Source organism: Amblyomma americanum, chromosome 5 (assembly GCF_052857255.1).
Source record: "Amblyomma americanum isolate KBUSLIRL-KWMA chromosome 5, ASM5285725v1, whole genome shotgun sequence".
Lineage (NCBI taxonomy): Eukaryota > Metazoa > Arthropoda > Arachnida > Ixodida > Ixodidae > Amblyomma > Amblyomma americanum.
The window spans coordinates 65139157-65158564 of record NC_135501.1 but is presented as its reverse complement, the minus strand read 5'-3'; the positions used below and the strand labels follow the sequence as shown (position 1 = coordinate 65158564).

The window sequence follows — 19408 nt, the reverse complement described above, 5'->3', positions numbered from 1 at the left end:
CATTGCATCCTTCATTCTCCATCGCATCATTCTTCGCCATGGTGCGCCCAAAGAGCTGCTTAGTGATAGAGGTCCGGCCTTCCTCTCAGAAGTTGTAGAAGCTCTCCTTCAGGAATGCAACGTTGTTCACCGCACCAGCTCCGCCTACCATCCCCAGACAAATGGCATGGTTGAGCGTTTTAATCGCACCCTCGGCGACATGCTGGCCATGTATGTTGCTTCCGACCATTGTAACTGGGACCGCGTTCTCCCTTTTGTCACGTACGCTTATAACTCCACTGCTCAAGCCACCACCGGATTCTCTCCGTACTTTCTCCTGTACGGCCGTGAGCCTTCTTGCACAATTGACACCATTCTACCTTACCGCCCTGATGCTTCCGAATTCACAACTCTTTCTCAAGCCGCAACCTATGCCGAAGAATGCCGACAGCTTGCCCGGTCCTTCACTTCTCACGCCCAGCAGCAGCAGAAAAGCACCCGTGATCCCCCTGCACTTCCTCCCGCTTACCTTCCTGACTCTTTGGTCTGGCTCTGGGTACCCTCCTCAGGTCCCGGCCTTTCCTCCAAACTTGTTAGCAAGTACCAGGGACCCTACCGTATTCTTCAGCAGACATCCCCCGTCAATTACCTCATCGAACCCCTTACGCCATCCCCTGATCATCGCCGCCGAGGCCGCGAAATTGTCCACACGACCGGCCTCAAACCTTACTACGACCCCGCCGTCGTCACATCGCCCTAGGTCGCCAGGATGGCGCCCTTTCGCCCGGGGGGAATTGTAAGACGGTACACGGGCTTTAGAATCTTCAGAGGCTGGCGCTCAACGAAGAAGACGACGAGAAGCGCCGAACATTGCGAAGCTCGAGCGCCTAACGCTCGGTCTCTCGTGTGTGCTCTGGACTGAACGCGGTCTCTGTTCTGTGCCTGAACGGTTCGGCTGGTTGTTCGTGACGCTGTCTTATTACTGTGCTGTGCTCTTATTACTGTGCTGTGCTGTGTGTGCTGTATTAGTAGTGTGCTGTGTTCTTATTACATATTATTTCTCTTCAACTACGAAGCCCTGATCGACTGCGCTCGTTCCAAGCTCGAACTTCTCTCGTGCAGCGCTACCTATCCTGATACATCTTCTTTGTGGAGCAAACTGCCTGTGGCTGGCGACATCGAGATTGCTCCGTGCTCATCTGTCCCCATCCATGTATCCTGACTAACTGCGACTGACGGCGCCGTCCTATTTACACCATCCGATGTCTTCTTCGTCTCTCGTAACGGTCTGCCTCTGCCATTTGCTGTGCTCACTGTCCAAGACAGCTGCAACATGATCCCACTCTCCAAGCCTTTTCTGAGTCCCTCCTTATTACTCCGTGGCAAATGCGTTGGCCATATTAAGCTAATCGACTCCTTGTTCCAACCCGACCGTTGCACCTATTCATGTTCTCTTCCTCCCCATTCACTGACTTTGCCCGCATGTCCCGCTCTGGCCACAGCCGACGCGAGTCTTGCCACACCGCAACGCGCCCAGCTTGTTCACATACTGGACAAGTTTCGCTCCCCTTTCGACGTGGCTCACACCCGACTGGGTCGTACGTCTACCGAATGCCAGATTATTGGCAATCAAGTGGACGACATGCTTGAGCAAGGCGTAGTTCAACCTTCCAGTGGTCTTTGGGCTTCTCCTTTCGTCCTAGTGAAGAAAGAGATGGCACAATACGGTTTTGTGTCGGTTATCGATGCCTTAACAAGATCACCGCAAAGACGTTTATCCGCTGCCGCGAACCGATGACGCCCTAGATTGCCTATAGGGCGCGGAATTCCTTACATCTTCACACCTGTGATCAGGGTATTGGCATGTCCCTGTGGCGGAGGCTGACCGTGCCAAGACGGCTTTTCTGACACCAGATGGCCTGTACGAATTTGACGGCATGCCTTTCGGCCTATGTAATGCGCCAGCTTCTTTCGACCGAATGATGGACTCCATTTTACACGGCTCGAAGTGGAAAACGTGCCTGTGCTTCTTAGACGACACTGTCGTCTTCTCTCCCGATTTCGAGATGTACTTTCTCCGCTTGGAGCAGGTGCTCCTAGCAGTGGGGCTCCAACTTAATCTCAAAAAGATTCGCTTTTGCGCCCACCAACTGACAATTTTCGGTGGCGTAGTTACTAAGGACGACGTGCTTCCTGACCAAACCAAACTTCATGCCGTCGCTGAGTTTCCCAAGCGGTCAACTCTGAAGAAACTTCGCAGCTTTCTCGGCCTGTGTTCTTACTTCCGAAGCTTCGTCCGACATTTAGCCTCCATAACCGCACCACTGACGAACCTTCTCTGGGGCGCCAGCTACATGTCCGTTTGCTCACCTGACTGTGACGGCGCGTTCATTACCGTATGCCGGCTGCACACAGCGCCTCACGTTTTACGCCAATTCGACCCCACTGCTACCACCGAAATTCACGCCGATGCCAGTGGCGTTGGCCACGGTGCTGTATTGACGCAACGCAGACCCGGGTTTGACGAGTATGTTGTTGCTTACGCGAGGAGTGCCCTGACAAAACCGGAAGCTAACTACTCCGTCAGTGAGAAAGAATGCTTGGTCATCGTTTGGGCGATCGGAAAGTTTCGCTCTTACGTTTACAGCCGCCATTTCGACACCGTGACGGACCATTATTGCCTGTGTTGTATGGCCTCCTTGAAAGACCCTACATGCCGCCTCGCTAACTGGGCCCTACGCCTAAAAGAATACGATATCCGTGTCATCTATCGCACCGGTCGAAAACACGACGCCGACGCTTTGTCCCGCTCTCCACTGCCACCTGCAATGTCTGCCATTCGCTGTCGTTTTCAATACATAACATGGGCAGCGAGCAACAAAAGGGCACCTGGATACCTTCTCTAGTCCGCTTTCCCTCCAGTCCCTCAGCAGCACCAGTGCCTCGGGCCTACGCCGCCAGGCTGCTCACTTTGCCATTCGTGATAGGCTTCTGCACATCCGCAACTACCCTTCTAGCAGACGGAAGAGGTGTGTTGTCATGCGAGCCTATACACAGTCGACATTCTATGCGTCATTTCACAATGACCTGCAGTCTGTTGATGTCGGTGCCTTTAAAACAGCCTAAGGACCGAGAGCAGATGGTCGGAGCTCGGACGGACATTGTCGCTAGCTTCCTTAGGCTGTTTCCAACGTAAATTCTGCTCTGATCAAAGTTTCCTGCAGAGTTCTACAGAGATGTAAAAATCATGGGTGGTCCAGCACCTAAAATGTTAGTACTACCTAGTGATGACAAACGAAAGATATTTAGGAAATCGCTACTAAAAAAAGCTTTCAAGAGTGACAAGTAACCTCAGCAGCCACTGTTGCCTAGACAAGTATCTCGAGGCTTCCAACCACAAAAAAAAAACACTTCAGCCTTCTTCTGAGTGTCAGGAAGTGGCTGAGGTGTATCAAAAAATGCAGCGAATCAGGTGGTGAAATTTAGAGCTTGCTCAGAAAGCCTGCAGACTTTAAAAAGCTAAAAACACGGGACGCGTCACAATTTCATCGCCCAAGAGCAACATTGGTTGTAAAGGAATGTGCTCACTATAAATCTGCGTAAAATATTTTTTCATAACTTTTTCAAGTTCTGTGCATCAGTATAAACTGTGATGAACTGTGAGTTCACCTGCCTATTTTTCACAAACAGGTTTGTCTTTTGTCAGCAGAAAGTTGTGTGTGATGTGTGGTGGCCTATTCTGAGAGGACATAAAATAACTTCAATAAAACGCTCCTGGTGTAACATGACTTCCATTCACCTAGAATTGGCTTTAGCAGATGCAGTTTGTTTACGTCACTGCTCCAAGCTCTCTGCCATTTTCTCCTTAATTTCTATTGAACTAACTACATTCAATCTTTAAAGAGTATATTTACTTTCTTTATTTCCTCGCCACGAGCTTGAGCAGCGCACGAATCTGCTCTTTCGTTGCCTTTTATACAGGTATGACTTCGTACCCAGCAGTTTAAAGTTTTGTGCTTGAGCTATGGCTGTGACAATGTTTTGTATGATGTCACATAGTATAGGAGTGATTGCATTTCTAGAGTGGAGAGCAGTAAGTAAACTTAAGGAGTTTGTGTAAATAATAATTTTTTTGAGGTTCTCGCTTAGTATTCCTTCGATAGCTCCACAAACGGCGTAACATTCGGCAGTGAAAACTGATGCAGACTGTCAACGCCTAACTATCTCATTGCTATCCCCTTGCATCACTGCGCTTCCAACGCAAACATCTGTTTTTGAGCCGTCAATATAAAAAGGTGTGAAAGTACAATATTTTCCTCAAGTTCACGAGATTCATGTATTATATGTTGCTGTGGAGTTTGTTTTTTAGGGAACTGTGTGATAAAAATCACACATTATAGAAATATGATACCATGCACTATGGAAACCTGTTTCCCCCCTCCATTTCGACGCAGCCCATCTTCGTCGTCGGTCGCACAGCCCCGGCTGGGCGAGGAGGGAAGTCTCCCTCATGGGGGAAAGGGAACGGCGACGGGAGCGCCACCTCGTTGGTTACGCGGAATTCTGCAGGACCGGAAAGAGTCTCTTCGGGATCCGGCCAGTCACGAGCGGTTGGAGCCACACGCTCCCGTCACCTTCCGCGGCAGGCGCACGGGGATCCGTTGTGCCTTGCCGCTGGACTTCTGGTTCCAGGCAGCGAAGCGAGCGCAGCAAGCGCGCGCTCTGGTCGCCTTCCCTGGCAAATGCTAGGGAACGGCTTTGCCCCAAGAATGCGGCGCGCACGGGAAAACCCGGCCGCCATTGTTGGCGCATACAAATGTTCGCCGCCGATACTTCCGAAGTCGCGCCCCTGACCCAGCCGGTAAGTCGGAAGTCCTTCTTACGTAGCCTTCCATATCCGAGGAATGCCTCGTTGATGTTTTGTAGCTAGCTGGCCCGCTCTGTGTATTAATTGCAAGTGTAATAAATAGCATATGAGTGTTAACGCTGTGTCGTCCCTTCCCTTTGTGTCCCTCGGTATTTCCACAATGGCGCCCAACGTGGGGCAAGCTCTTGGGACGAGGGACGGCAGTCAGTTCGGCTCGTGGAATGCCCGCCCGGATTTGGAACAGCGTTAGGCCTGACCCGAATTCAGAATTGCTAGCAAGGCTAAGATGCTTTCTTGACAGCGAGATGAGTGTAATAGCAGCATGGGAGAATTGTTGTGCATGCTACGCTTTTGATGAGCACATCATCGGTACACCTTTGGAAGGTGAACCTACGAGGTCCGCACATGGAGAGCGAGACCGAGACGTCCACGGAGAACAGCAAGCCAGAAGCGAGTGAATGCGGAAGTCTGAAGGGTGGCCCGATTTTTCTTGTACATAGTTGTAAATATTCTCTGTTCTGTCTCTTTGGCTCTGGGAGCCGGGTGCCGTAATCAGCGGTTTTTGATAGCAGTCGTGATTGCAGGAAAAGCACCGGGGCGCTGCGACACCGCGAGAAGCGGTACGCCGTTCGCGTTAGGGTCACCTTGGCAGAAACGTAACGCCTTGTGGCGTTGTGTTCTAGCTATTGTCCTTGGCCCTTTGTTCGCACCTGGAAGTGTAAGAGCGAGTAGGCCTAAGGCTCTTCGGGAGCTGCCTGTCGCTTTTGGGAGGACACAGTCGTGCCGTGGCACAAGCACACGCAAACGGGTTTGCTTATTTTATATTTAACCTCGCTAGAGCCGAGAGGTCTCGCTCAACTACAGAAAGCTGACTTTGTTAGAACGAACTTAGTATTTTGGCGGGGCTTCGAAGCGAATTTATACTTTCACGGAACCAGAGACGCTAACGCAGCTCAAGTCAGCTTAACATCACCATGCCGGAAAGCGAACCGCGAATGTGCTTCGACCGAAGAGAGCCAGCTACGTTCAAATGAACCGAGCGTTTGGGCGGTGCCTGATAGGATTGTTTGCACTTGTATTGCTCCGCACTTTACCAAATGGTGAGTTTGCGCGGTCTCCATTGTTTTGATTCAAACTGCTGGAGATCCTAAGAGCGAAATGCAGAGTTCAAGAGAAGCTGCCCGGGCCTGCTGTCATTTTATGGGTCCCTGCCTGCTGTCTTGCGGCCGTGAGTCGTCGAGCTGCGGAGTACCGGCGAGCAGTTTGCAGCGGCTACGAGAGCAGGCCCCCCCCCCCCTACCTTCCAACAAAGGCGCGTCGGCGCGAACAACACCCTCCCGACACGCTAATTTTGGATGCCCGCCGCGGGCAAGGACGGGTGCCCGGTGACCTTGCTGCTCATCGTATGACCCCGGCACCCCGCCTGTACGAGCTGTCTTGCAGTCGTCACCGCAACGCTCGTGGCCCCTTCGTCCATGGCCTCCTTGGATGAGTTCAACCGTAGGCCAGAATTTAAGGAGGGAGGGATGTGGAAACCTGTTTCCCCCCTCCATTTCGACGCGGCCCATCTTCGTCGTCGGTCACACAGCCCCGGCTGGGCGAGGAGGGAAGTCTCCCTCATGGGGGATAGGGAACGACGACGGGAGCGTCACCTCGTTGGTTACGCGGAATTCTGCAGGACCGGAGTCTCTTCGGGATCCGGCCAGTCACGAGCGGTTGGAGCCGCACGCTCCCGTCACCTTCCGCGGCAGGCGCACGGGGATCCGTTGTGCCTTGCCGCTGGATTTCTGGTTTTAGGCAGCGAAGCGAGTGCAGCAAACGCGCGCTCTGGTCGCCTTCCCCGACAAATGCTAGGGAACGGCTTTGCCCCAAGAATGCGGCGCGCACGGGAAAACCCGGCCGCCATTGTCGGCGCATACAAATGTTCGCCGCCGATACTTCCGAAGTCGCGCCCCTGACCCAGCCGGTAAGTCGGAAGTCCTTACGTTGCCTTCAACTTCCGAGGAATGCCTCGTTGATGTTTTGTAGCTAGCTGGCCCGCTCTAGGTATTAATTGCAAGTGTAATAAATAGCATATAAGTGTTAACGCTCTGTCGTCCCTTCCCTTTGTCCCTCGAGCACGAACCCCTCCGCGGTTAGCAAGCGGGAACGCTGCATCCGTGGAGTGGGAGTGCGGGCGGGGCGGAAGGCTGTCCCCCGCCGTATTTCCACAGCACGCAGTGGTTCTCGTCTTCGAGCCATGCCAGGTATTGTGGCCAGTAGGACGAGGTTTTGGCACATCACCTCAAAGCGCAAGAGCAGTGGCCTAGTTGTCTGCGGTTTGTTGTTAAATAGTGTTCGAGAAGGGCAGTTTGTTACTATTTTGTGAAAGATGTGTACCTAGGAACGGATTCTCAGAATGTATGAACACGTGACCATCGCTCTTCTGTCTGTGGGTGATGGTTCGTTAGTTTCTATATATATACTGTCTATGAGCGACGTCCTGTATGCACCAGCGTAAAGACGCAAACCTACATTATGTACTGGGTCCATCGCTTAAGATATGATGGTCTCGCAGGCCCATAAACTATACATCCGTAATCCAGGGTAGAGCGTACTACAGAGCAATAACTCTGCAGAAGATTTGCCCCGTCCGCACCCCAGTGCTTTCCGGACAGCACTTTGAGTATGTTCAGGTGTCGTGAGGCTTTCTTTTTAACGCGTTTATGTGAGGCAGGAAAGTGAGCTTTCTGTCAAATATAGACCTAGAAATTTATGTTCCTTTTTGACGGGTAACTCTATTTCGTTCAAGTGTAGGGTGGGATCTGCCTGTACGCCACGTTTGAGTGATAAAAGAATGACCACCGATTTCTCTGGAAAACACCAGGAACCATTTCTGTCTGCCCATGTTGCCAGATTATTTATCGTTAATTGTATCTGTCTTTCACATGCTGATATATTGGAGGATGTGCAAGCTATCTGAAGGTCGTCTACATAGACTGAATACGTAAAGGACCTTGCGATTCCTTCACTAAGACAGTTCATTTTTACAACAAAGAGAGTTGTGCTTAAAATACACCCCTGAGATGCTCCATTTTCCTTAATGAAATTCCTCAAAAAGGTTGTACCTAGGCGCACATGGAATGAACAATTTAGATAAGTATTTTAGGCAGTTTAACATTCTGCCTCGGATGCAAAGCTCGGCAAGGTGTTGAAGAATCCCAAACCTCCAGGCCGTGTCATATGCCCTCTCTAAATCGAAAAAAAAAACAGCAAGACAGTGTTCTCTATGAAGAAAAACTTCTCGGGCAGTATTTTCAGGACGAACTAGGTGATCTGCAGTGGACCATCCCTTTTTAAATCCATACTGATTGCTGTCAAGAAGTTCAGAGGATTGAAGGACAAAGGTTCATATTATATTATAAGGAAAGGTTGGTGGCTTCATCGGTATAATAAATGGTGCAATATTAGCTTTTTTCCAGGCTTGGGGTATTTTCCCCGATGCCTTAACTTTATTAAGCAATCTTAGATGTGCCTTATCTTAAAGTTTGGGAAAGATTGGCCAGCATTTCACAGTGCATTTGGTCCGGCCCTGGAGGAGTTTTTTTTTTTTCCGGCAGACAGTACATTCTTGGTTTCCTCGATGGTAATCAATCTATTATATTTTTCATTACACCTCCAGTTGTTGGAAGCCTTTGTTTTTCGGCTGTATTTGTGTTTTAGAGAAGACTGGGCATAATGTGCCGAACTAGAAACTGGACCGAAGTGTACTCCAGAATGTCTGCCTGTTCCGTAACACTTTTCGTGCACCAGATGCCAAAAGCGGAATTGTTAACAATGAGAAGCTGCCATTTAATTTTCTCAACTGTTCCCACATGTTTCTTATGTGATTTGACTGTTTATGGACGACACTTAACTCTGCCATGACGCCTTCTGATACTACGACGGACGTGCCGAGCTGTATTTCTTGCCTTTTTAAAATTTACAAGCTTCTCTTGTGTGGCGTACCGGCGAAAAATACCCCAAGCTTTATTGTGTCGCTCTTTTGCACCCGTACAATCATGTGTCCACCACACTTTGTGATTTTGCCGCACTATCCCCGAAGACTTAGGAATAGCCAAGTGTGCGGCAGCTCAGGTAGAGTCTCTGAACTTTTCATTGATCTTATCGATGTTAAGATTATCTAAACCTATTTCACTAAAGTTGCTTCTGCTGTAAAAAGTTGCCAATCTGCTAAATGAAGCTCCCAACGTCGCGATTTTGTTCGGATCACTTGTGGTGCAGATGTTAAGCTGATCAGGACAGGGAGGTGAACGCTACCATATGAATTGTCAATAACATCTCATTCAAGATCGCTAGAAATGCACGGTGAGCTAAAAGACAAATCTAAACAGCTCAGTTTGCCCAATGTTAGGGAACAATGTGTGTGTTTACCAGAGTTGGACAAACAAATAGTAATGTTTACAATAAAACCCTCTATAATTCCACCTTTGTTATCTGTTTTCTTAGTTTCCCAGAAAGAGGAATGTGCGTTAATATCACCAACTACCAGATAAGGCTTTTGTGGTTGCTGTCAAAGGCTCTCCAACTCATTCATAGTTACATTTCGATGCGGCTCGCGATATACAGAGCACACTCTATGAGTTTTATATGTAAGAAGAGTGGTTGTTACAGCCTCTAATTTAGTTGTTTCACTTCACGGGCTGCTATACTATTCTGCACAACGATGGCCACCCCTCCCGATAGCCTGTTTGCATGCTCTCGGTCGTGGCGGAATATTTTATATTTTTTAGTATATTTGTATGCTGGGGACCTAGGTTAGTTTCCTGCAGGTATAGACCAACCGGGTAGAATAAAATTAAGAATTCCATTATGTCACTGAAAATATTTAAGAGTCCCTGGCAATCCCAATGTGTTGGTGGGGAAAGAAACTAAGTTTGGATTTATGGGTTTATGGAGGTCTAACGTCCCAAAGCGACTCAGGCTATGAGGGACGCCGTAGTGAAGGAGTCCGGAAATTTCGACCACCTGGGGTTCCTTAACGTGCACTGACATCGCATAGTACACGAGCCTCTAGAACTTCGCCTCCATCAAAATTCGACCACCGCGGCTGGGATCGAATCCGCGTCTTTAGGGGCAGAAGTCGAGCACCATAATCACCAAGCCACCACGGCGGCGAAACTAGGTTTCGGTTGGCGCCATAACTCCGGCCTTATCTCTTTTTCCCCGATCCAGGGAGTTCGGCCGTACCTCTGCCGTCGACGGCAAGAGGCCACCCTAGCTCGTGTCCATCACCTCCTCAGAGGCGCTGGACGATCGTGCAGACTGCACGTGAGTCACAATATTGAAAGGATTTAGAGGAAAAACAGCGTAAGGACAGGTAGCAGATGGTCGGAGATCGGACGGTCATTCTAGATAGCTGTCCTTAGGCTGTTTCAACAGCGTAAATTCCACGCCGTGGCAGGTTGCAGTTAAATTAATGATTGGTCGCGATAGGTTCCCCGGGAGGAGAAACCCGGGTCTCGAAACCCCACCGACGGCAGCAATCTGGCATTGCAGGAGTGATAGCTTATCGCTTAATCGCTTCACCACTGCGCAGGAAGTGGCACGAGGACTCCCAGAGAGCTGTGATTAAAAAGTAGAGAACGACCAATTCCACTTATATGGGTACTCACCTATTGTCGCTATTCGAACAACTTCCGTCCGCGAACAATGGATCCGAACACCTTAACCGAAGTGAAACGGCGCAGTAGTGGAGGGCTGTGGAAAATTGCGCAGGGCACTAAAACTCTTTACGTGCTGTGAGTGCGAAAGTATGCAAGGGGAGTATTCGGCTGCGGTGATGGCGTAATACTCTAATGCAGTGGCCAGTGAACTGATCTTAATTTTAATTTACTTACCTCCTGATGATGTGTGCAACGACAATGATGTTATGAGGTCACACGGGTTCTCGGACTGCCTGGCGTGGACCCGCCGGATTTTCCGCCGCATAAGCCATATAAAGCTTTCGAATTAAAACTGAAGTGATAGCGTACCTATTTCACACTTGGCGTAACTACGCAAATCTAACGTCATTTTTTCCCAACTAGATAAGCACAGTAAATTTGAGACCAATATCTCTCACGTCCTGCACCGGTAAGCTCATGGAGGCGGCAGGGAGGCAGAGCCTCTCCAATTATTTGGAATAGCACGAGCTGCTGCCGCCCTCAATGTTCGGCTTCTTGCCACATTTATCAGCGCAGGACGTGCTGCTACAAATCAATAGGGAAGTCATTGACCCCACCCCCTTCAGGAATCCGTCAGACGGGACTATTTTGGCCCTGCACCTGAAGGGGACTTTAGACAACGTTAAACATAGTAAAATTCTGGAGAAATTGAACACCACCGATTGTGGCGAGAAGACATTCAGATATATAAAAAACATTTTAGAAAATATGAAAGCTTACATCAGATTTGGCAATTGAAAAATTGGGCCCGACGAAATGGGGATACGAGGCACGCATTAAGGAGCAGTTATACCTTCGCTGCTTCTTAACGTTGCCTCGTTGCCTCCCCGAGAGTCTCAATGCCGTGGATGGCGTACGCCACGTCATCTGCGCAGACAACATTACTATGTGGTCGTTTCGGAGCAGCGCGGGACAGATGGAGGGGGTTCTCGAAGAGGCCGCCTCGGTAGTGCATGAGTAAGCCCCGGAGTACGGTCTGGAATGCGCTCCGAACAAATCAGAACTCTTACACAGCAGAAATTATAGAAAACAAGACGGAAACATGCAAATATACGTTAACGACACGCAGATACCAGTGGTAGAGACGCTTCGGATATTGGGATCACATATAAGCGGGGTAAAAATGCCACGGCCTTGAAAAAATAAAGTTTACCTGCGAACAGATTAGTAGGGCGATTTGCAGGATATCCGACAAGCACGGTCGACTTCTCGAAAAGTAAACCGTTCGCCTGGTTCAGGCGTTCATCGTCACTCTCGTGGTGTATGTGGCGCCCTACCTCAAGCTGAGGAAGAACAACTGCGGGAACCTCGACTCGATGATGCGGGCCGCGGTTAAAAAGGCGCTAGGACTCCTGGCCGAAGCGTCTACAGAGCGCCTGCTTCAGCTTGGTATTCACTACTCGGTGGAGGAGCGGACTGAGGCCTACAAAACAAGCCAAATTGTCAGACTGTCGATGACGAGCGCCGGCAGACAAGTCCTCTGAGACTTCAATATCGCGCTGCTCCCCACCACCGAGCGCAGAGTCCAGATCCTGGAGGCATGGAAAAATACTTTGATCGTTAAGCCGCTGCTCAAAAAATATTGGGGGTATAATCAGTAGAGGCGTGAAGCCAGGGCAAAATTTATTCAAAATTACTACAGGAATAAGACAGGCATATACTACGTGGATGCAACGGGCCCAACCGAAGAGGGCATCTGCACCTTTGCAGTGGCGCAAGAGGGAAACCAGGTGAACGGGATCTCGGTAAAAACTGGCGACGCGCTAATGTTGGAGGAAGTGGCGATTGCATTGGCCGCCACCCACTCAGGCGGAGCGTAGATAATGTCGGGCTCGCAGCAGGCCTGCTGAAATTACGAGCAGGGTAGGATAGCGCAACTCGCCCGCGGAATACCATTGGCATTTGAGAGCAATTCGGATACGGAGATTAGTAAAAAACATACTATGGGTACCTGGTCAGCAGGGGGCTAAGCGGTACCAGGCCGCTCACGCGGCTGCCCGAGCGTTCCTTCCATCAGGTTCCACTCAATCCCACGGTTCTGCCGCGACAATTATACCAATTCAGCTAGTCTCTTACGCGGATCACATAAACCATTTACGCCTCTGCAGGAGGGTATTCCCGGGATCCGCCAAGGGTCTCGACAGAACCGAAGAGTGCCACCTTATGCGGCTCAATACCGCGTCTTTCTTAAATCCCTCCATACTGAAACACGTAAACCCTACATTCACAGGCAGGTGCAAATTATGCGGGCAGTATGTTGACCTATACCACAGGGCGTGGGCCTGCCAATATAATACACATATAGCCGTTGTAAATCAGCCAACTAGGCAGGGCTGGCAGGCGGCCCTGTCCAGCTCAGACCTGGAAGCCCAGCGGGCCCTGGCCCAAAGAGCACGGGCAGCGACGGCGGTCATTGCCGTCCCAGAATAGGGACTGACACCCAGCGCAACCATCCCAACCACCCATTCCCATTTCAGTACAGCGCAGCGATAAATGCTTTTTTCTTCTCCTCCGACTAGATCAGTAAGAAACTAGGAATTTAAAGGCAGCTATAATCGATTGCAACTCTGAAGTGTCGTTTCTGTTATAAGAAAAATGCTTCAGAAACTACGTACGGAAATCCCATGGTTTTACTTGTTTCATTAACAAGTATTTCCACGGATATGGAACGCTGCTGCCGATTACTACTGTGTCAGCACGCAACCGGAGATTTCATGAATTCTGAACGCAGGCACCACACCCTTAACCTTAGTCAGTTTTAAGAAAGATGACCTGAATTGGAGTAATGCTTCATTTTCTTCTTGGTGCGGTGGTGGTAGTTAATGAAGTCAGTTATGAACAGAAAAAGGCAGAGTAGAGACGAAAAAACATGGGGAGACAAATGAGTTGCACCTTAAGGGTATGACGCGATAGCATTATTAGGTCGATTCAGCTGCCTGGGATCCTGTTTTTCACTTCGCTGCCACGGACACTGTTCTTTCACCATCATATGATGCTTAAACTAAGAGTAGAGTGCAATACGATTCACTAGCGAGATCTCTCCTGCGCAAGTACCTCTCTGTCTGTCGCCTAGGTTCTGCCTGCATGCCCACACATGCGTAACTGGTCGTTCTGTACTTTACATTCATAGGTAGCGGGGAGTGCCCGGCAGGTGCCTTGTTTCGAACACAACTACCGGCGAGGTTCGTGCGACCGTTGCTCACACCGTCCAACGTATCGGATCCAGTCACTGATTTAAGCGTCACCTGCCCTGGTGGGCAGTTTCCTCGCAATCCGGTGGGCAAGGTTGCGACGACGTCTTAAGGTCGCGTGGCCAAGGCGACAGGCGGCCGTCCGCTTCTGTTCACACGCCGACGCCGGGGTTTCTATTAAACGGAAGAGTATGAGGCGAGACTTTATTGAATACATGAGAGGTCTGCCTGGTTGTTAACCTAGCATGCTACTCCAAGTGAGTGTGAAAGAAGAGAAGATAAAAGAAGATGGTGAAAAGGAGAGTAAAGGGAAAAAAGAAATGGTGAAAGGTGAAATCAAGCATACGCAACACTCACGCACTCACATATACACACGATTATCAAAAGCTGTTCACCAAACCCGACTCCCTAAGAAAAAGTAATAACGCTTTTGTCCACCGCACAGCCGAATCCGCATCACTCCACGGGCCAAGGACACCCTCCAGGCCACGAGGCCGTCCTAACGGAGTTGAGTTGAGTTTAATGGCGCATAAGCGACTAAGGCTATCATGCGCCAAGCTCAAGGTATAATAAATTGTTTTCTGTAGGTTTTTACAAAGGTATAAAAAATATGGCGGTGTAGAATGCCTAAAAGATTATACCCTTCTGCCCAGTATTGAGAGCAAAACAAGATATTAAAGGTTTCAAAGGAGGCTGGGTACCCTCAGCAGCCGTCCTTGGCTTGGCAAGGACTGGAGGCCCCCAACCAATCAAAATAAAAAACCTCAGCCCTTTTCTCTAGAATGCGAAAGTGGCTGAGGTGCATCAGACAAAGTACTGGGTCATGTTTTACATATTTTTAATAACACCAGCTTCTGTTAAAAATCTAAAAACGCAGGACATGTCCACAATTGCATTTTCACCTAAAAGCAGTGATGGATGAAAAAGGATGCGTTGGTTATACAATGGAGAGAAGCATTTTTTCCGTAGCTTTTCCAGTTTCGAGCATGAAATTCAAATGTGACTGACTATAAGTTCATCTCCACATGTACAAACTGGTTTGTCTTCTTTTGTTAGCAGGAAGTTGTGAGTAATGCGTGTGTGGCCTATACGAAGGCGGAAGATAATGACTTCGTTGAAACGTTTCTGATGCACACATGACATCCATTCACCGAGCACTGGTTTTATTAAGTGTAGCTTGTTACTTCGCTGTCCCAAGAAGACTGCCAAATTTTACTTGCGTTACATTGCAGTAATTTCAAGCAATCTTTATAGGGCACATTTGCATTCTTTATTTGCTTGCCACAAGCTTGAGCAGCAGAGATATCTGCTCTTTCATTTCCCTTTATGCCGACTTGACTTGGTACCCAGCAGGTCTCAACAATTATTGAGCTAGTGCTGTTGTAATGTTGTGTATTAGGTCGCCAAGTAGCGGGGTTATTGCATTTCTAGAATGAACGGCTGTGAGCACACTTAACGAGCTGTCTGTGTAAATAATACTATTGGCGAGGTTCTCATTTACTATTTTTTCTATGGCTACAGATAGCGCAACATTCCGCAGTGAAGATTGAAGCACACTGTGGAAGTCATACTATTTTATTCCAATTCCCGTGTACCGCGGCACTTCCAACGTAAGCGTCTGTTTTTGAACCGTCTGTATAAAAAGCTGCGTAATTACTGTATTTTTATTCAAGCGTGAGGAATTCTTGTACGATATATTCTTGCGGAATTTGTTTCTTACGGAAGTCTGTCAGAGTGAGATCACAGATTTCCGGAAAGTTGTACCATGGCGGAAGTGGACCTCGCCTTCGAGAAATGCTTGGCAATATGTCTACTACGCCAAGGTTCTGACATATGTCTTCGAATCGTAAGGGCAGTGGACGGGTAGCTTGCGGTTTATTGTTAAAAAGTACTCTAGATGGGCAGTCTGTAGCGATGGGGTAACATATATGTTTGTGCAGTGAACGAATTTTAAGAATGTACGAGCATGTGAGCATGGCTCTTCTGTCTGTAAGTGACGGCTCGTTGGTTTCAACATAAAGATTGCTTATAGGTGACGTCCTGTAAGCACCAGTTGAAAGGCGTAAACCTGAATTGTGCACTGGGTCCAGTCGTTTCAAATACGATGGCCTTGCTGAACCATATACTACACTGCCATGGTCTAAGCAGGATCGTACCACAGAGCGGTAGATTTTTATCAGGCTTGCCCTGTCAGAACCCCAGTGTTTATGTGAAAGGACTTTGAAAAGGGCATGGGTAGGAGCAAGGTGGTGTCGCCATGCACCAACCTCGCAGCACCGTCAGCGTGATCATTGTCTGCGAGGCCGCAGTGAGCGGGTAACCACTGCAGCACAACAAAGTGACGCAGCTCGCAGGCCTCGGTGCGTAATCTGTTCAAGAATTTGACGATCTGCTCCCGAAGGCTTCGTGATGACTTTATCTATTGTTGTGCAGCGCGAGAGTAACTGAAGATTACCCACGCTGTTGTCGGTTGCTGCAACATTTAAGTAAATGCTGCTCGCAGAGCACTCAGCTCGGTAGGAGTAGTCGAAGTGCGGCCACAGAGTGCCGCCGAAATTGTGGTGCGCGTTGACGGAATCCAGATGCCAATCGCTGATGAGATGGATGTGACACGGTCATCAGTATAGATGTGGTGGTGCGCACTGAGTCCATATAACGGAACTCTTAAAGCGACTACCGAACGGACGGGAGGACGTCCTTCATCTTTCATGTTCCGGCCACAACTGCCTTCTCGCACATTGCTCGCGATCGTCGCCCGCTCCACATTCAAGAAATAATTCCTAGAGCAATATTCAGACGTTATCAGAGGGCGCACTCCCATAGTTTTAAGGTATACATACAACAGTTGGGGCTGGGCTGCCGAAGCGGCTGTGCCCTAAGCCGAAATCGTAACAAATTATGATTGCGGACGAATAGCAGAGGGTATATTGAGGCTAGACAGAGAAGGTGTGGCCTCTGCCACAAAAAATTTAAGTTTATGCGAAATGAATACCAGGTGCACTAGAGAGTAACGAAAGTAGAACGCGATATATAATAGATGCGCTGCTTCATTCGCTGAAGGCATCAGGGCCCCGCACCGAAACGATAAACAAACGTTTCCAAGCAGAGTGGTGGCGATGTCAGTTTACAGGACCGAAAGCGAAACAATGGATGCGCGAATTCAAACAAAAAGACCTTACTGTTCACCACTGGAAACTGGGGTTAGGTTGCCTCAGCACACGACAAACACGAATCACTGGGTAGAGTTATTCTAAGAAAATAAATTTAGTGTTTAAATCAAGCAACAATATTAGTACTAGTTCGTATTTTTCAACCAGTCAAGGATGTCATGTTTGGGCGAGGTGGGGTGTCCCAGTGGGAATGATTGTTCCATTGGTGCATTCACTGATATAGCGTCACTGGTATTGGCAGTACATCGTTGGAATGGGGATATAGCATCCTATACCTGATATTCTACGCGTTCACACCAGGCATTGAAGTGCTCCGTGTTGAAATTTCGGAACGACCGGAATGGTGCCTAGCGCTGCTTACTTCGCAATAGTGGACTCATGAAGGTGAGTAAACCACCTCGAGGGAAACGTTTCGGTGATGATCGTGTAATTTTTGTGACGCAACAACTGAGCCAAAGAGCGGCTCCAACGCACATGCTGCGAATGAAAAAAAAAACTCACTGTGACAGTAACTCCCTGTGCGAGGACGTCCTGCAACAGGATGTTCAATGCCTTGATGGACTCCTTCGTGCTGCCCTGGCTCGAAGTCTTCGACGCCAAGGAACGCCGTGGAGATTTCGTTCCAGTGGCATGGGCCTTTGGCTGCTCTGCCGCCACTACGAGAGCAGAGGCAGGAACTTCGGCACTTGGTTGGACAGCTTCCTCGGCCTCCTGCTGGGAATATAAGAGGCTCCCTATAAACAGACTTCCTCTGAACGCGCGTGCAGTTGACAAAAATTCTAGGTGCCTTACCAGCAGCTTGTATGACTGCTTTTGTTGCTTGTATGTACAGATACAACACGTGGTGTACTAGAGCCTTCACCTTCCTGTACTAGATTTTGCAAGCGGAATTCAAGGCGGGAAGAAGGCACCCAGCCCTCTACCTGCCATTCGCTAGGAAATGTTCTAGGCGGGAAAAGGACAGATCGGAAGAAGGAAACAGAGTTTGTTGTCTGTGATGATGGAGAAAATTATTAGCGGTATGCAACTGTTACCGTAATGTATAGAGAGCCAAAATACAGAGATTAAAAAGTGGTAGGGGTTCAACTTAGTTAATCCGAGTACACGTGCGAAAGCAGCGAACAATTAAGCTCCAGCTTAATACTTTAGTGGGCTATTGGCCATATATGCATTGTCTACTTAACACTCATATATCGCGGCGACTCCTCATACCAGTACCAGCGCAGTGGCAAAGCGGCTAAGCAGTGCGCCACTGCACTGGCAAGTGGCTGTTTCTGTCACAGCCGCCGGTAGGGATTGTGCAACCCATGTTGCTCTTCACGGGCAACATTTCGCTACCAATCATTGATTTAACTCCCAACTGCCACGGTGGTCAGTTTGCTCACAGTCCGGTGGGCGGGATGTGATGACACAAAGAGGCCAAAAGAAATCACATGAATCTTGCGCGAGGTTGGTGCGTCTGGAATAGTGCTTTCTCACTAAAAACGCACTAAAGAGGTCCAGTAGATAGATGGTCTATGGTTTGTGGGGGCGATTCAGGCTGTGAGGGACGCCGTAGCGAAGGGCTCCAGAAAATCGGAGATAGAGTCTGATTAGGAGCATGCGCTTGCGTGAAGCCTAAGACATGCAGAGGCCTCCGCTCTCGTCAAGGGATCCTTTCGGTATGAGAGGCGAAGATCGGCGAAGGAGTGAGGAGCGAAATATGAGAGACCTTCCGCGTCGTCTGGTTTGGGTGTCTCTTCCACTGAAACCCTGTGTGAGATCTCTGGCTTCCTCACGTCGCCTTCATTATCGGGGGGAGAGGCAGGCCTAGGAGGTTTAGGCCTTTTTAGGTTCCGTTGCTTGCCGTATGGCTTTTTGCACCGGCAGTGTTCCAAGCAGTCACGGACCAAATACTGCATGATATGCCGGGTGGCGTAGTCATAGCAGGCGAGAACTACAAGTAGTGACACGAAATAACAGAGCAGGTTCTACGGCGCTCGAGCGAACATGGTGTACGAACGAATAGGAAAAAAACTGGGTTGTCTCAGCTGCGCATAAAGTACCTGGGATAACACACTGTGTTGTGTTGTGCTGGGTTTAGTGGCGCATAAGCATCTAAGGCTATCATGCGCCAAGCATAAGGTATAGAAAAATATTTTTTGAACAGGATTTTATAAATATTGTAAAACAACGGTGGTGCAAAGGGCCTAAAAAGTTATTTCGTAGCACCTATGTGCGTAAAGGGCATTTTTTTTAAATGGCTAATGGTAAAAGATTTAAAGAAGGTGAAGTAACTTCAGCGGCCGTCCTTGGCGAGTCAAGAATGTCGAGGCTCCCAAGCAACGAAATAAACACCTCAGCCCTTTTCTCAGGAATGAGAAAATGGCTGGGGTGTATCAAAGGCAAGTTAAGTGCTGGTCTATAATTTAGTTTATCAAAAAAACAGTTTCTCGTAAAAAGCTAAAAATACAAAGTATCTCAAAAATTGCTTTATCTCGTAAGAGCAGAAATGCA

At 48.9% G+C, this 19408-nt stretch overlaps 2 protein-coding genes across 7 annotated transcripts in view; one reads left to right on the top strand and one right to left on the bottom strand.

Annotated features, from left to right (window-relative positions):
* The window catches only part of LOC144132500 (cytochrome P450 2J1-like), a 139978-nt gene extending 134543 nt beyond the window's left edge, over positions 1-5435 (top strand). For 3 of the 6 annotated variants that reach the window (XM_077664960.1, XM_077664961.1, XM_077664959.1), the window contains one exon: positions 4434-5396. In XM_077664960.1, coding sequence (XP_077521086.1) covers positions 4434-4909 — 476 coding nt within the window. In that variant the 3' untranslated portion in view covers positions 4910-5396. Of the gene's footprint in view, positions 1-4433 lie in introns of all 6 variants that reach the window. The other 3 variants (XM_077664964.1, XM_077664958.1, XM_077664957.1) reach the window with 3 other exon arrangements.
* Positions 1-17619, bottom strand: part of LOC144132499 (endothelin-converting enzyme 1-like) — a 69607-nt gene extending 51988 nt beyond the window's left edge. Inside the window, exon 1 of the mRNA XM_077664956.1 lies at positions 17414-17619. The gene's annotated coding sequence lies outside the window, so the exon portion shown is untranslated. The remainder of the gene's footprint in view (positions 1-17413) is intronic.
* Between the last annotated feature and the right edge of the window lie 1789 nt (positions 17620-19408).